The sequence below is a fragment of the Agelaius tricolor genome, unplaced genomic scaffold (assembly GCF_023055355.1).
Source record: "Agelaius tricolor isolate 1412-34295 unplaced genomic scaffold, bAgeTri1.0.p SCAF_3, whole genome shotgun sequence".
NCBI classification, from domain to species: domain Eukaryota; kingdom Metazoa; phylum Chordata; class Aves; order Passeriformes; family Icteridae; genus Agelaius; species Agelaius tricolor.
The window spans coordinates 20,990,042-21,006,709 of record NW_027269263.1 but is presented as its reverse complement, the minus strand read 5'-3'; the positions used below and the strand labels follow the sequence as shown (position 1 = coordinate 21,006,709).

Genomic DNA, 16,668 nt, shown 5'->3' with positions numbered 1-16,668 from the left:
GCAAAAAAGGCAAAGGGAAGCAAAGGTTAGTAGCATCATTGCTTGCTTGCTTGTGTATTTGTAGTACTTTATTAGAGCACTTCTAGCATTTAGGCTTTTGAGTCTATTTAACACAGAGGGAACACCTGTGCTGAGAACAGCCTTCAGAACAAATTTGGAACCTGCCAGCTCAAGTCAGGCAGACTATGCAGGGACACGTTATTACCATTTGCTTGCCTTACCACCATCCATTCATTTTTTTTCAAGTAAAGCCCTTTTTTTAAGGATAAGATCTGCAAACTGCTTGTTACTATAGAGAGTAGAGGAAAATGGATTCACCCATGTCAGAAAGGAAGAACCAGGTGAAATACCTGGCTGTTAGTTGCCCCACTATACTTGAACCCTGGGGTATATTGCAAATATACTGCAGAAAGGTGAGAAGGAAGAACTAGAAGCAAATACTGAAGTCACTTTCAGAAAATTAGCAGAGATTTAAGGACAACTGAGATATGTCACATGGTTTGGTTCCCAGATGTTGGTGAACATAATTATCCAAAATACCTAAGGTTCCTTCAGGTACTGGGACAATCTGACTCCTTTAGAACATGCCTGTCTAAAAGTTTGAGACTTTGAATGAATAGTTGTAATCTATGTAGTGCATGTGGTACCACACTGTAAGTTAGGCTTATATTCTATCTTCGCTTTAACAAAGGGAAAGAAACGTTATGAATCAAGCGACTATTCTCTCCTTCCCACAGCCCTTGTAAAACAGAACAGAACTGGCTGACCTTTGTGCCTTTAGAAGGATGGTGTGGGAACAATAAATATCCTTTTTCCTCATTCATTTGAGAACTGAGATAATGTTTGCAAAATAGCAGCATAGGTGTATGATGCAGGACCATGTAAAGCAGCTTCAAAAAACTGCTCAGGAATATCAAGAAAAGCAGCTGAGTCACCATCATCTTCATGTTACTGAATGACTACAGTTCTGCTTTCAGAGCAGTACAGAATAACTGGCTGATTCAAAATATAGCAACTTTTCCTTCTACTACAGCTGCCTGTAAAATGCAGCAACTAGAAACACCAACAGCACTAAGAGCTGCTGCCAAATGACTCAAATCAGTTCTGAGACTTCACCATTCACCACAACCAAATGTCAAAGCAGAGCTATCTGCATTCATCCTTCTGTTGAATCTACGTGCAAGACAACAAAATGGAGTCATTTCAGCCCATATATCCAGTACTAGTGTTCCTCAAGCACAGCCACAGTGATTTGTGTTCTCAGCACCGAATACCAGATCTGCTGATTACTGAGCAGCCCCTACCAACTAACAGAGTTACATGAAACTGAAAACATTCAAAGACAAAGCTGATGGTGAATGAAAAAAAGGTATCTTACAAAGTATTTTTATAATAAAATAAGGATCATTCAAAGAGTGACAGTAATACTTACAGCTCAGGATCCAGTGTATCATTTTTCCTTTTTGAAAACTGTTCTTTGTTTATCGTGCTATGGAGAAAGAGGCAATAAAACTCAATTTTAACACAAGACAACAAACATTCATGCAATACCCACACCTATCCACAAACCAAGACAAAACTTACAAGCAGAGTTTTTATACACTCACTGGCACTACAAGGGAAGTTATTATATTTTACACAGTGACAGACAACTGAAGTATATGCCACTTTGTCCATGGAAAACATTATTTTTCTCTTGTAGAGAGCAATATTGTTCCCTTATTCAGTTTTACTACAGGATAAATATTAAAGCTGGCTGATAATTCAAGTTTTGGATAGGTCTGATCAGTATTTAATGGTGAACAGACTACTTGATATGCCTCTCATATTCTATAGGCAGAATTCCAAGTATCTTTGATTACTGAGGTTAGGTTATCTTTTTTCAGATTCCCCTAGCCCTCCTCCTACATCAACTTCAAAGGATACATTTCAGTTTCCAAACCCTGCAACCCCAGCCCAGCCACTACAATACTTATTTCTACCTTCTCTACATCAGTTTCAAGGCCTAAAATTTCAACTTTTTGACAGAAGTTTTAAATTACCTGGTTCAGAACATACAATAGTCAAATCTGTGAGAATTTACCCCAAAGAATGTTCTGCACAACATGAGAAGATCAGTATGTCCCTCCCTGAGAAGTAATGACACAGACTAACTCCAAGTTGCATAAGATTAACCTTCCTATCTCCTCTTATTTCAGTATTTATTCTGAATTGTGCCACCTGCAGAATAAATACTTGAAGCTCCTTATAAAATAAATGATGAAATTAAATATCTCAATTACCTCAAATTATTCTTATAATATGGTACATGGAACTTTAACAGGACCCACCATGCATATTCCTATGATGTACTCTAGGACTCTATATTGAATCAATTTTGGATCTCTGCTTCCACTAGAATAGCAATCCATCTACCCACAGGGACATTAAATGGTCCATTGTACTGACCAGCACACAATATTTCTTCCTTTTTCCTTCCAGAAAGGCAGGTCACAGAACCTTAGGATGGTTTGGGCTGGCAGGGACCTTAAGAGATCATCACCCCCTGCCATTGTCAGGAACACCTTCCACTAGACCAAGTAGCTCAGAGTTCCATCCAACCCATCCTTTAACACTTCCAGTGAGGGGGCATCCAGAACTTCTTTGTGCCATCTGTTCCAGTGCCTCACCACCCTCATAGTGAAGAACTTCCTCCTTGTATCTAAGCTCCATCTACCCTCTTTCAGTACACTTCAGTACATCATCCCAAGCCTAAACAGATATTTCCAGTACTGTTCTCTATGCATCCATTAGTGCATCCAGGATCTGGTTCCAAATGAAAGTTAACTCCTTTTGTCCAATTACCAACTTCAACAACTCTCCCTCTGGTTTCAGACTTTTCCTGAGTTGTTGCACTGCCTTCCTCCAAAGGGATTTCTTGAATAGTCAAAGAGTAACTGTTCGGCACTCATCTGTCCCTCAAGGACTCGAAAAATTCTGTTTCAAAATTTTTTTGAGGTATGAGACGGGTACAGCAAAACCAGAGACTGTGACAACAGTTTGCCACCAACATGGTAAAATCCATGCACAGACTTTTATTGTGTCCTCAACTACTGCACAGCATTTCTCATAGGCAGATGGCATTTCCGTATTGAAATATTTGTATGGCAAAAGGAGGTTGCCTGCTTCTGGTTTGGATGAAAAACAACCTGACGTTGAATACAAGTTTAATGGCATAGCTAGGGTATAAAGAAAATGGTATGTCTGATATTTCAAGCTATGTCTGTCACACACTTGCCTGCAGGCATGGTTAATTTTCTGCAGTAGAATACTTTCACTTTTTTCAGGGAAAAAGCCATTTTCTTCTTTCCCTTCTATTGGTACAGTTGCAATTTTAAGCACTAAGTGCTTCTTTTTCACTAGTTTAGTCAGTCCAGGTTTGAAAGACAAGCACATGAAGGATGCATCATCCACCTTCTACTAGGCTAAAAACCTAGAGCTGAACCCCCCTTCCCTACAGAAAGCACCATGATAGAGCTCAGGAAAGCCCAGCCCGAGCAAACACAAAGAACTCACGTTTGAGGTTGTGATGGGTCATCTCCCAGAGAAACGCTCTCCCCTTGGATTTCGTTGAAGCACTTCTCACAGAAATGATACCTGTCAGCAAGAAGGCCATATTTGGGTGAACTGCTCCGTCCACACAACACAGCCCAAGTCAAGCAACGGAGCCACCAATCACAGCAGGCCAAGGAAGGGACAGGAGCAGAGAGCAGGTCATCAACGGCGACAAGGATATTCAATGATGCGGATTTATGGGCCCCACATTGGGTTTGGTTGGTTTGGTTTTTTGGTTTGGATTTTTTTTTTTTGCGCAATCAAAGCCAAGTGCAGACAATGACAAGCATGAAGGAGAAATTAAAAAAAATAACACACACACGAACAAAGAAATGGGGGTTTGCAGGACAAAAACAAAAACATAGAAGCAAGACAAGACAACACAAAGCAGAAAGCCAAGGCAAAGCACAGATTAGCATTAAATCTCTCAAATGGGTTCACAAGCAGCAAACGATAAAAACAAATTAAACAAGAGTATTCCATTTTAGCATACCCATACCCTCTTCATTTTAATAATCCATGCCACGTACAGCAAAGAATTAAAATGAGACAGGGGAAAGACCAGAAGGAAGGAGGAACTGCTACTCTGACTTGTACATCAGCACAGCAGTTCTGTTGGGAGGAGGATCTGCAGGAGATCAATGGAAGAGAGGTAGTCTTCCATCTTAAATGCTAAAAGGTCACAGAATTCTCTCCCAGTTGAAAGGAAAAGCTAAATACCAGAAACTTTAGGAACAATAAAATCTGTCCTTAAAATTCTTACAGACTAATAGAACTGTCAAACCCGATGTTAACTAACATGAACTAGACAGAGAATGCTCTACATGGATATGACTCTGCCATAGCCCAGTCTGCACATAGAACAGTCCAGCCATCACTACAGCAAGCATTACAGAGAAGGATTTCATTTGTACTTCAATAAAATAGAAATTAATTCAGGATTCTACCCTAGCCTTCAAAAAAGTTCTAAAGCTGTGGCTTCTCCATTATAAAGCATGCTAACTGAGTGCACAAGGCAGCTAAAAATAGAAATAAAAAAATTCAAACAAGTTCATTATGCAGCCATACTAATCTATGTTATTAGCAACTGTTAGGCTGAAAAGACAAGTCTCAACCTCCTTTCCCAGTTTTCATCTGAGATAATGCAGAGAACAATACTTCTGGAATTATACATTTCAATTTATAGATATATGCATGTGTATATATGATGCAATCTACAAGTCACATGTAGACACCTGTTACAATGCAAACTTTCCCTTCTAACATTTGCAAACATGTCAAATGTCAGATTTCTGAGCAATAGTCTTTTGGTGCATCTAGTACTTGCCTATGGACAAACATAAGCAGAAGATACTGACATGACAAGACAAGCTCTACTCTACATGCAAGTCTAAAACTACAATAGCTATTGTGGGGTATTACAGGACTAAATAAGTAGAAGAAGCTTAAAAACCATCATTTGCTGCTATAAACCTTTATGAAGTTTTAAAAGGCCAAGATATAACTTGCATAATCTTTGATTGCTTTCCTCTGATCAGGTGCTTAAAGAAACAATTCTTCAAAAACATTGGCTTTTCAGGTAAAATCCTTCATGGTTTTGTCATTCTGGTTTGTTTTGGGGCTGGTATTTGTTTGTTTGAGGTTTTAGAATGAATGGAGAGCAGGAACTAAATAAATTGATAGATCTTGGAGTTAAGCAGTTCTCTGCTCTCATAGGTTCATTCTGATGACAGGCAAGGGAATATGGGAATGTTAAAGCATGTGTTTGCCTGTTTCTTCCTGCCTCACTTCCCGAGATGACCTTCAGAGATGACTAGCAAGAAACCTCCTTTCAGAAGTCAAGTAAGTTTAAATCCTTAAATAAACCCCAAGTAAAATAGGATACTCAAAAGAACTGCAGAAGGGACAGCATTTTACAGAGCTACTGATAGCTACTGCCAAGACAATTCCCTTTAAAAAAACTTTGTAAGAAAAAGCAAGCATCAATCTGCTGAAGATCTGAATACACAGATCTTCCAGTTAAGATGTGCAATACAGAAGTAAGTTTGCTCTTCAGCATTAAAATCACAAGAAAAACCAAAGACTTGCCAAAAACCAATATGTATTATGAGCACTAATACACTTTCTGCATAGTCTACCCAGTGTTCTGCATGAAAAATACTGCTGCACAGTAGGAAGTAAAAGCAACAGACTCATATGTATGATTTGTAGGTAATTGAAGATATTTAATTAAATGCAGGATCAAAATGTAGTAAGACATCACATTTCTGCAAACAAAGGAGGGAAGAGCAAAGGCTGCAATGAACTTTTGCTCATAGAAATCATTATTAGCACACAAGGCAAACTATTCAAGAGCACTTCCAGCAAAAAATTTTATTGTAAAACATAAAGGTGTACACATATAAAGAGGGTGTCTATGTAAATACACGCATGCCTGTAACAGATTGACTGCAGCATGCACAAAACTGCACCGGCTGAGTTTTCCTTACCTGTTCTGGTAACTGTAGTAAGTGGCATCTCGAGGGATCGTGCATAGCTGTTTGCCATAGCAACACAAAGTCTGTGGCGAGAACTCCAACTGCAAAGAGGAATGGGTCACCTTAGTACTTGCACATTTTCACTTGCTCTCCATGGGAAGCAAGTGTGACCCAGACAGTGAACACTTCCACCTTACTCTGTGCACAGATCTCTCTGTACAGCAAAGTGTACAAAGTGCTGTTCCAAAAGACCTTGAGTGGGCTGTTATTCTCCAGTTAACTCTTCTCCAAAGACAGAAAGCACATCAAAACAAGGGAAACGATTTCAATATACAGTGAAATACAGAACTTCTGAAGGAATAAAACCACACCTGTTTAATTTGCAATAGCAAAAGTTTGTCCTAAACAAAATAAGCCTTCTGTTGCTGACTTTTTCTTCCCAAGGGCTTACATATAAATACATTATTTAAGGACTAGATAGAATTAGAAGATCCACAAAATGTTCAAATTCAGATTATTCAGGATTGCTAAATTCTGGTAAACTTCAGAAAATTTTGACACACCATAACTGATCACAACTTCAACTGCTATATTTTACCCCCTCAATTCAAGGAAGCAAGAAACAGACTAAAGATATTTACTTTCTTACCTTTCTTCCGCAGCAATAACCAAGGCTCTGCATAACTGGGTCAATTTCTTGCTCAAACACCTCTGCCAGTTTGGAGCAGTACTTGTACACCCGGGATGTTTTGCGGTTATACAACCAGGCATTATTGAACATGAGCCAGATGTCATCTACATATTGCCATGGCTCCTGATACTGTCCTGTGTCCAGCTTTCTCTTGATAGTAGAAAGATCCATGGGGTTCTTCACTATGTCAAAATAATCCTGTAAGAAAACACAGCACATCAAAACCCTCCTAGAGAACTATGTTTTAACATGACAGCATGTGCATTCTCAGCCTGTAAATTCTCATCAAGAAAAACAGGTTCCTCCCTGACTTGATTGTCAAACTGCTTGTGACACACAGAATGCAATCCCTAAGTAATAGCATATAATTCCCCAGTGCTTTCTTTTCATTATTCCTTTATTTCTCAGGTGCTGTTGTTCATTCACAACTAATGAAATCAAGTCACTCTAATTTTAATCAGCAAAACATCTATTACAAACAGTAGAAAATGCCAATGTTTTTGCAGCCATAGTGATCCAAAGACTTACACAAGAACATTAATATAAAGCAACTGTTTTCAGTAGCCCAGAAAACCTAACAAAAATAAATAACTTTATGATAAAACTTATGTGTCCTCTAAAGAATGCCCTTTTCCAATCCACCACTGATTACGGTGCAACATCTACCAAAGTCTGCAGAATGACAGCCAATTGAAAGCTTGTTAAAAATATTAGCAAGTGTATAAATGCTTGTAATATAGCAGGCCTTGAAATTTTGCAGCATCTGCTTTAAAAAACCCCACACCAATAGCAAATAACTCTTTCAGGCAAAAAACATCACCTGCAGCACCTAAAAAGGACTTCTACATCTATGTATTTGTTTACATTTTGTAAACTTGTGTGGCCAGTTCAGAGAGTTCAAAAACACAGATCCTTAAATGATAGTTGTCTTCTGAAGACAATTCTAAATCAAGCAGAAAATTTAACATAAACAAACCTCTAACTTAAATTGTTTCTTCCTTTCCTATAACAAATAATAGTCATTAACGGACATTTTTAAGTGTGTTTTATCTGCCAAATTTCCCACATCTTCAGATAAGATTTATACATGATGAGAAACAGCTATGAAATTCAGCAATAAGAGAATCACAACATGAAGCAACAACCATAAGAAGGCCATACAGCACTGGGGTTCTCTTGGTAAATCATTCCAGTGCATGCTGTATCTGCTTATTTAGTAAAAGGAACACAGAACCAAACAAACCTCCCTAAATCCGACCTTGTCTATTCCACTGCCTAAGTTAAACCTTCCCAAACACATCAATGTGAAGATGTTAAGAAGACAGATGTAAGCTGTTCTTGAACAGGTATGTCAGAATACAGTAGTTTTGAATTAAAACCAGGAAATTATCTTGCTAAGACACTCACAGGAATTCCTAGTAGCTGGGGATCCACAGGCTGTCGAAATGGAAGAGACTCTGGATCCTGACGGTAAAGTGCCTCCAGTGTTGGCATAAGTGCCTGCCGCAACTCTTCTGGCTTGAAAACTGTGGAAAACAATCAACGTTAGAAAGATAGCAGAAACAGCTGGAAGGAAGAAACCTGCTAGAAAATGTGATGTCTGTGGAAATAAAACCCATTCATTGTCTGTCTGTCTATGGTACTTAAGCATGGCTTATTTATCCTCTGCAACACTGAGTCCTGAGGAGGATATTAAAATCATCACCTGAAGAAAAGGCAACCATAAGATGACATTAATGAGTAGAGATGGTTCACATTCCAGATACATCCCCTCTTGGAGGCCCCAAGAAAAAAAATTGTCTACAGAATCTGTAACTGAGTATTTCAAATCTCCATTGTATTGACAATTTTACTAGGGCTTAGCGTCTAATTCTAAAGGCTTAAAGAACTTGCCCAAAGCCAATTATAAGCACATGTATTATTAGATATTTTTGTCCAAAAGCCACAAGGAACAATCCATATAAGTACCACATAATCCACTAAGTACCAAAAAGGAAAGCCCAGGTTTTTTTCCTCTGCAGAGATTTCTCTAGGGAGATGCAGTGAATTTAAGTAAAAACAGTCTTTCTGCTTACTTTTTTTCTTAGACTGCCCAGCTGCTGGAGAAGACTGAGTTGCTGGAGTAGTAGGTCTTTCTTCCCCCTCTGGTACTTCAGTCTTAATTTCAGGTTTCTTCTCTTCTTGCTCCATTGGGTCGGGTTTACATTCCTCCACGACTGGTTCTACTTTAGCCTGGAAAGCAGTTTGGAGCCTGTCACTTAAATCTCCTGGCCACCCATCCACATTTCTGTCCTTTAAACCTATCTGTCATGTTGCCCACCCACTCTTCTACTTCCTTTGTAGTCAAAACTCGTCTAAAACTTGAGCAAACGTGTTAGAATCCATCTTCAAATACTGCACAGCAGAACTGACGAGCTGCTAACGAGTTCTGAGCTGCAAGTAGACACACAGGTACCTCTTCAGGCAGTTCTAACAGACTCTCATACAGCAGAGCTGCCAGGATGATGTGACTGGCAGCCACACTCCTGGCTGTCCTTAGTGACAAGCTGTCAAAGCCCAGTAAAGCAGCCCATCATGTACATATAGAATCATTTAGGTTGGAGAAGACCTTTAAGATTAAATCCAACATTAATGTGGCACTGCCTAGTCCACTACTATGCCACATCCTAAAGTGCCACCTCTACACATCATCTAAATACCTCCATGAATGGTGACTCAACCACCTCCCTGGGCAGCCTGTTCCAATGCTTGATAACCCTTTCAGTGAAGAAACTTTTCCTAATATCCAGTCTAAACCTCCCCTGGCACAACCTGAAGCCCTTTCCTTTCATCCTAGCATCTGCTATTTTAACAGCTGTGGACTGGCCCAAGTGCATCCTCACACTGGCATTTACCAAAGCAAAGCTTCATAGCAACCACGTTATAATGGTCCTTTCTGTGGCCACTGACCTCTACTACCACAATTTCAACAGAAAACAGACCCTTCTTTAGGAATAAGACAAAAGACAACAATCAAAACTGCAGCAGCAGCAGGTAGCACCTACAGCTCTCACCAAATTCTAAATGACAGAAAGCATCCTGCAGTACTAGATGAAGGTATTCTACCCAACATCTGGTCAACAATCTCACCTCAGATTTCTCCTCCATTTGCATCTCTGTTTGTTCTGGTTCCCCTTCATCTGTTTTAATCTCCATTTTCACTTCCTGCAAGGGTGGCTGCTGCTGTTCTGGAACAGTCTGCTGAGAGTTCACCTCTGTGCTGCTGGTGGATGGGGGGTTGGATACCTGCCCATCAATGCTCACAGCTGGCTGTGAAAGCTGAGGGAACAAAACACATTACAAACAGGCTTCTAACGAACCTGTTTTCCTTTTCTAATCTAAGTTTTACCTATGCTACATTTCCACTGAGTTTAAAAGCACTCTAGTCCTTCTATTTGTTTTCCCTGAAGAATACCGTGGTCCCACAACCTCAACTATTGGAAAACATGTATCAGAGGCATGCACTAGAATGCCTTGTCTACAGAAAATGGCATTGTTTTCCCTATAAGTCCTATTCATATGTTTAAGTAACCAAAAACCTCACCCACGTTTCAAAGTGAATTTCAAAACATGTACAAGAATTCTGTAATATATTTCCTCTCTGGAAACAGCAAATGATCTACAGACTTGTCTTGATGGAAAAGTTTACTCCCCAAATACAAAAAAACCACCCTATTTTAATATTAAACACGCCAGGAGCACACAACTGAAAAGGAAACCTTGCACACAAACATTATCAGGGAAAGCACAATTAAAGTTTTTCCTTACAGGTGTTGTGGGGTGCTGAGGTTGCAGTGGTGCTGTTGGTGTGGGAACAGATGCAGTGGTGCTCTGCTGTGACAAGGGCTGCTGCTGCTGCTCTGCAGAAGGGGTAACTGGAACTGGAGGCTGCACTTGTGGAGGCAGCTGTGCCTGTGGAGGCGTTGGAGTCTGCCTCTGAGGGGGGTGCATAGTTTGGGACTGCGGTCCGGGTGGCATTGCCTGAGGAGCAGGAGTGGGGGCAGCGGTGGCAGCAGCTGCTGCTGCCTGCTGCTGCTGTGAGCCCAAGCCTGGGGGCGTGTGGTGAGGTGTTGGGGTTCGGCTGGGTACCGGAGAAGGAGAATTTTGGTGCATGGGAGGCTGTGGAAGAGGTGGGCAGTGAATATGGCTCCCTTGAGAACCTGGAGCCATTGCAGGAGAGTTCACAGGACAGGAAGCGCTGGTCATTTGTGCCTGTGGGAAAACAGGTACACATTGGCAGTGACTTGGAATAGAAAAGCAAGAGAAATTACTGTCAAATGTCTGCTTTCCCACAGCGTACTTTAAAAACGTCACAAACCATCTACTTCACTTTTAAAAACTCTTTCAAGAGCAGAAATGGTCTACTTGATTTATTTTGTTCTACACAAACATAAGGCTGTTTTATAAGTTATTCATCTCTCTTAGAGAAGTTTCAATAGAATAGCTCATACTTGTTGATACACTTAAAGAATGGCACACCTACACTTCCAGTTTGCAAAACATTTCTTTCTAAAACTGCAGATTTGTACATCCTGAATATGGGACAATGCACCACAGTGGAAAACTGCATTCAAATACACTTCGTGTGCCCATGCCTCCACCCCCAAGATTAGAAACTGAATTTATAATCACAAATAAGTACAGCTGTAACTCTACCATTATAAAATTACAAAAAAAAAAGGTATTGGTCAAGATAAAAAACTGTAACTCCACAATAATCTTGCCTGCAAACTAGGAAGAAGCATCAATGAGAAGCAAACTGACGTTCCCTACTTCTTCCTGGCCTGAAAGGTTCTTGCTGAAAAGGGAGAGGGAGAGGACAGAAAGGAAACTGCTAGACTGTAAGTTCAGATCTTCAGTAGTGATAACCCTCTTAATCCCCCAAAGCCAGCAACACACAGGCCTGGATAGACATGCCTTTTCATAACTTATTCTGCCATCTCTTAATTTCTCAGGCTCTGCTGTTTCGCTGTTCAGCAAGAGAATCTTAACTACTGTATGCTGAGTCACAATTTCTTCTTTGCTCCATAAAAACAAACCAAAAAATTTCCTCTCTAACACCTAAATTTAAGCCTGAGAACAAGTCAACAATATTTCACCATTCCCAGTGCTACACCAGAAAAACGAAAAGTCTCGATAAATGAATTTGGTCGATTATAATTCCAAAAGTCTCTCAAGGAAACAAGTTGTTCTCCATTACTAAAAACTGAACAATCATAACCAGTTTATGACAAAGGTCACTGACAGCACGTTAAGAAATTAGAAACTTACTTGAGATACTGGTGTCTGATTGCCAGGCTGAGTCATAGGCATGCTCGCTGTGTTCATTCCCGGGGAAGAAGCAGGGAACTGAGTCTGTTGTAGAAATTGATTCTGACCAGAAGGCTGGCCAACTCCTGGCTGCTGCATACGTGAAGGAAATCCCATCTGGTGGAAAAGAAAGCAACTCATTTCACACAATGTGCATACATCTTCATAACATTTTCCAAAAAAAGAGAAAACGACAAAACAACAACAACAAAAAAACAAAAAAAAAAAACAAAAAAAAATCCAAAAAAAAACCACCACCAAACATTTCTCTTGTTGCAGAAGTTGATGCTTAACACTTATCTGTAGGATACAACGTGAAAAGCCTGCTTACAGCTCCTCTCAAAAGACAGAATTGATGATGATTTCTCTTAAAAGCTAAGTAAAAGGATATTAATTTCAGATTGGGACTGTGACTTAAGATTTTTTTTGGCTCCTTGTTTTAAGGATGCAACAAAAAGCCACTTCAACTTAAATTTTTAGGCAATTCTTACCACAAATTTCAAAAGATTTACTATATATCAGGCAGATCTTAGAGGAGAAGCAAAAAGACCGAAATCAAAGGGCCAAGAGAATGAAGAAGTGATGCTTGATTTATTTTCAAATTTCTTTTATTGATTGATTTTATGGAAACCACAGACAAGAGAACCAAACCTGTGAACCCAAGCCTGGAGGGAAAGAGCACTGACCTGGTTGATGGCCCCAGCCTGACTTAGCTGTCCAGGGTGCTGAAGAGGAGGGGTTTGTCGGGGTCCCATCGGTGACAGCTGCATGTTCATCTGCCCAAACTGATTCATTCCTGTGAATTTGTGCCAAAAACCCACATGTAAACAAAGACCTGAGTTTTCTTTAGGCACCATTCAACACTTGGAGAAGAAATGCTGTTTCTTTAATTTTGCTTTCTAGCAACCAGCTTTCAATCAAATATTGCCTTCTATTAACTAGTTACATGGAATAATTTTAAATATAGTGATCAAACTACCTACTCTTTCAGAATACAGACCAGCTTTTCCCCCCCTCAAGACATCTGTTTCACTGTTATTAAAACTCATTAAGTTTGAAGACTACTGTAACACATGACAAATACTGATTGTCACACCTGCTGCTGAAGATCAACTTTCCACAGAAAGTTGCATTATTTAATTACATATTAGAAATTCACTTATTGAATCTCAAACTGTATCTTGGCATGTTGCCTATAACACATCTTGAATTTGTAACAAAGCTTCTGCCCTTTTTTTTCTGAGCAATAATTCTCACCACATTCCCTCTGCCACCAACATGTCCTCACCTGAGCTAGCTGGGCTCACCATATTTGTCTGATCCCACCATCCTATGCACACAAGATCAGAAATTACAAAAGCATCAAACTCCTTATTTAACAAAGCAAGCAGCTAATGTGCAGCTCAAAATCAGAAGACAAAATGCTACTAGAGATAGTGTTTTATATTTATTATATACTTACGTAAGAATTATGCAATATAGATAGCTATTTTCTTAACCAAATGTAAAAACTGCACATGATACAAGGTCTCTGATGCTTCAGAGCTGTCCAAATCCAAGATTCCTTCAAAAATTCATTAAAAAACTTTTTTAAGAGTAGCAAATTTTCTTCAAGTATTTACCTGGCTGTGCCTGCATGCGATTCATCATCTGGTTTGGCACATTGGCACGTATCAGGGTTGGGTCAGGAAGAGGACCATCTGCAAAAAAAGACATTGAAATAAGATAGTGTTATTCAGAAGACCAGCAGAATTTATCCACCAAACATTTTAGTGAGAATTACACATTAAAACTCATGTATAAAGAAAGTAAGTGTATCCCGTAACTAAACGTTATTAAAGAGTCCTCAAAGTGTGAGGCAAACTCAAAAACTTCCTTTAAAATACAAGTACATTCCAGTGACAGACATATCCTCTGACTTAAGAGACAGCTTTCAGAAACTGAGACATCTGAAGCATGTTATCAAGGTACAACAATGAACAGTAGCCCACAAACAAGTCAGGTACCCATGAACAGCTAAATGGTCACCAGATTATTGAAATGACAAGTACAGGATTTCCTGCACCAGGTGATCAGTAACCTAAAGGTTCTTACTTGCAGACATTCCTGGCTGTGGCTGTCCCATATTGGGCCCTTGATTCATGGGAGCTTGTGGCATGCCTGGAGCATTTGGGATCATATTTTGCTTCTGCAGCCTGGTTCTTCGTTTCTCCTCCAACTCCTTCTGAATCTTGTAGATCTTCTCTGCTAGCAAGTGATAGTACTCTGCCTGTTGGGGAGGAATAAAAGCCAAGAAAGGAGATGAGACACATTAAGGAAAGGCAACTGGTGCTAGTGATTTAAACCTGCAAAGCAGCTTTACAGACACACATTTTGGTTTGGGGTGAGAGGCGGTCTTCCCCTTTGCAGGGACTGTCAGATAGGAGGGGAAAAAGGGGCAATGCTAAGGGCACTGCTATCAATTATTAGACCAACACCAGATATTTATGTTCTTTTGTCCAAAATGTCTATTGGACAATCACAGTGAAGAGCTTCAACACTGCCTTTAGGGGACTGTGACAAGTCTCAGACACAGCACGTCTCAACTCCTGGCACACCCCAGGCAGCAGCCTTCAACTGGTTGGTTCCTAGATCCCATCCAGCAGTCCCTAAACACTTGTTTCCTCAGCATGGAAGTCCCACCTGTGCTTTCATTCCTCTCCCTCCCCAGTCAGCACAGGATCAAGGTAGAAATACACAGAACTAGACCACAGGAGATGGCATCTCACCCTGCTGTTTGCTGATTCATACATATCTCCTTCCACTTTCCGAGCATATGCCACCAGATTCTCCATACGTCGATCCTTCAGTGCTGCAGGGTCAGGAGTAGGAAATATGGCTTGGACTCTAAGCAGAAAAAAAATTAAAGAAAAAATATTAAGGAGACAAATAATATAAATATTATCTGTTCCCAGACCAGCATTAACCCCAGCATTAACAAAGCAGAACTGCATTGTGTTCAAACCCTAGTGGTTTGAACACAAAGCAGCAAGCAAATCTGCTGACAGACTGCAGCTACTGCTCCTTCTTCCAGGGGCAGCAGATGTTTGTAGATGGCTTGAGCATGGAGTGGGAAACTTCCAAGACAACAGCCCCAAAGCAGCAGATGCAGCTCCATCTTTTGGCTTCTGCTTTCCCTTCTCCATGCATCCTGACAAAATTCACTCCTTGGCTCTCTAGTTCTGCAAGTCAGGCTTCCTTCTGCAATCCCTCAGCCTCCAATACACCTCTGGGGTAGCAGCTCACCTACCAGGAGATTGTTTTGATATTAGCTACTCACAATTTATGAACAAGGTGGTTTCGGAGATCCTGAGTAATGTCTTCGTGCCACTGCTTTCGAATTCCGGTATTGGATGGTTGAGCTGTTGGCATGGCTCCCAAACTGGCAACATTGGCGCTTTCACTCATCATGGGGCTTCAAAAACAGAGCAAGAATTGAGTGCAAAAGTCTAGCCCCAGCTTAATCATCTTACAGTCATAGCCTCTTTTAGAATAATGTTAGAACAAAGTGCTAGTTCAGCCATTCCCTAATCAATGAACAAACTGCAGAAATAGTTGCGCACACACACACCAAACAACACAGTGAAACAGTACACGCTGTTCTACCCAAGGACTTGGAAAACTGCAACAAAAGCTACAAAATCCAAAGGGAGAGATAGCCATCAATGGCATTTACTCCACTGTTTATGCAAGAAGTGCCATGAGATCAAAACAAAATCATTGGGGTACAAAGGATTCAAACTTACTTTTGAGAATTCATGGTTGAATGTAACATTGAGTCAGGCAGCAGATTAGGAGGTTGAACCCCTACTCCTCCATTCACTCCCATTGGATTTGCACCTAGAAAACAGAAGAATACAGAAAAAATGAAGAGCCCATTTACCTCACAAAATCAGTAACTGTTCATCAATAACAAGGGTTTACACTTTCAAGTACTTGGACTTTTGTGCAGGGAATTTAATTACCCATTGCTCTCATCACCCCTCTTTCTTTTACAAACTTAGAAAAAGCCCAAGGCACAACACTGGTGACCTCCAAGTGAAGCATCAACCCCATTACTCCTATGCATATCTTCCTGAACTTATCCACAAACAAGCGATTTCAATTTGCCACAAATATTATGTTCCAGAGTCCTTTCCTGTGACTCTAATGACAGAGTCCAACCACTTCTGCTTTTTTGTTTAGAAGCAGTCAGGTATTTTTTCATTCAGAATCTTAGGATATTCACAAAGGCTTCAAAAACTTAAAACATCAGCTACCACCCACATCAGACAAGGTCCCTTCTCACCCACTCCATAACTTAATGATCCTACAACTAACTCAAATGCTTGAAAGAAGGAAAATCTGACAATCCTTTGCAGGAAACACCTCTAATTTGTTGCGTAACAAAATCTGGTTTTCTGAATCATACCTTAATCACCATAAAAATTGCCTGTTTTCTTCACACACTACAGTTACCTCTAAATTAGTAAAGAAAAATGCAGTATATTTCTGTCTGGAGCTTCCAAACAGATCATT

The 16,668-nt window shown here is 40.1% G+C and overlaps 1 protein-coding gene across 1 annotated transcript in view; it reads right to left on the bottom strand.

Annotated features, from left to right (window-relative positions):
- The window catches only part of EP300 (E1A binding protein p300), a 61,787-nt gene that overhangs the window by 13,478 nt on the left and 31,641 nt on the right, over positions 1-16,668 (bottom strand). Inside the window, exons 7-21 of the mRNA XM_071422980.1 lie at positions 15,897-15,990; positions 15,431-15,565; positions 14,880-14,997; positions 14,206-14,380; positions 13,734-13,811; positions 12,798-12,907; positions 12,073-12,228; positions 10,570-11,013; positions 9,892-10,080; positions 8,838-8,994; positions 8,170-8,288; positions 6,721-6,960; positions 6,084-6,172; positions 3,556-3,636; positions 1,433-1,489 (exon numbers count right to left, since the gene is read on the bottom strand). Coding sequence (XP_071279081.1) covers positions 1,433-1,489; positions 3,556-3,636; positions 6,084-6,172; positions 6,721-6,960; positions 8,170-8,288; positions 8,838-8,994; positions 9,892-10,080; positions 10,570-11,013; positions 12,073-12,228; positions 12,798-12,907; positions 13,734-13,811; positions 14,206-14,380; positions 14,880-14,997; positions 15,431-15,565; positions 15,897-15,990 — 2,242 coding nt within the window. The remainder of the gene's footprint in view (positions 1-1,432; positions 1,490-3,555; positions 3,637-6,083; positions 6,173-6,720; positions 6,961-8,169; positions 8,289-8,837; positions 8,995-9,891; positions 10,081-10,569; positions 11,014-12,072; positions 12,229-12,797; positions 12,908-13,733; positions 13,812-14,205; positions 14,381-14,879; positions 14,998-15,430; positions 15,566-15,896; positions 15,991-16,668) is intronic.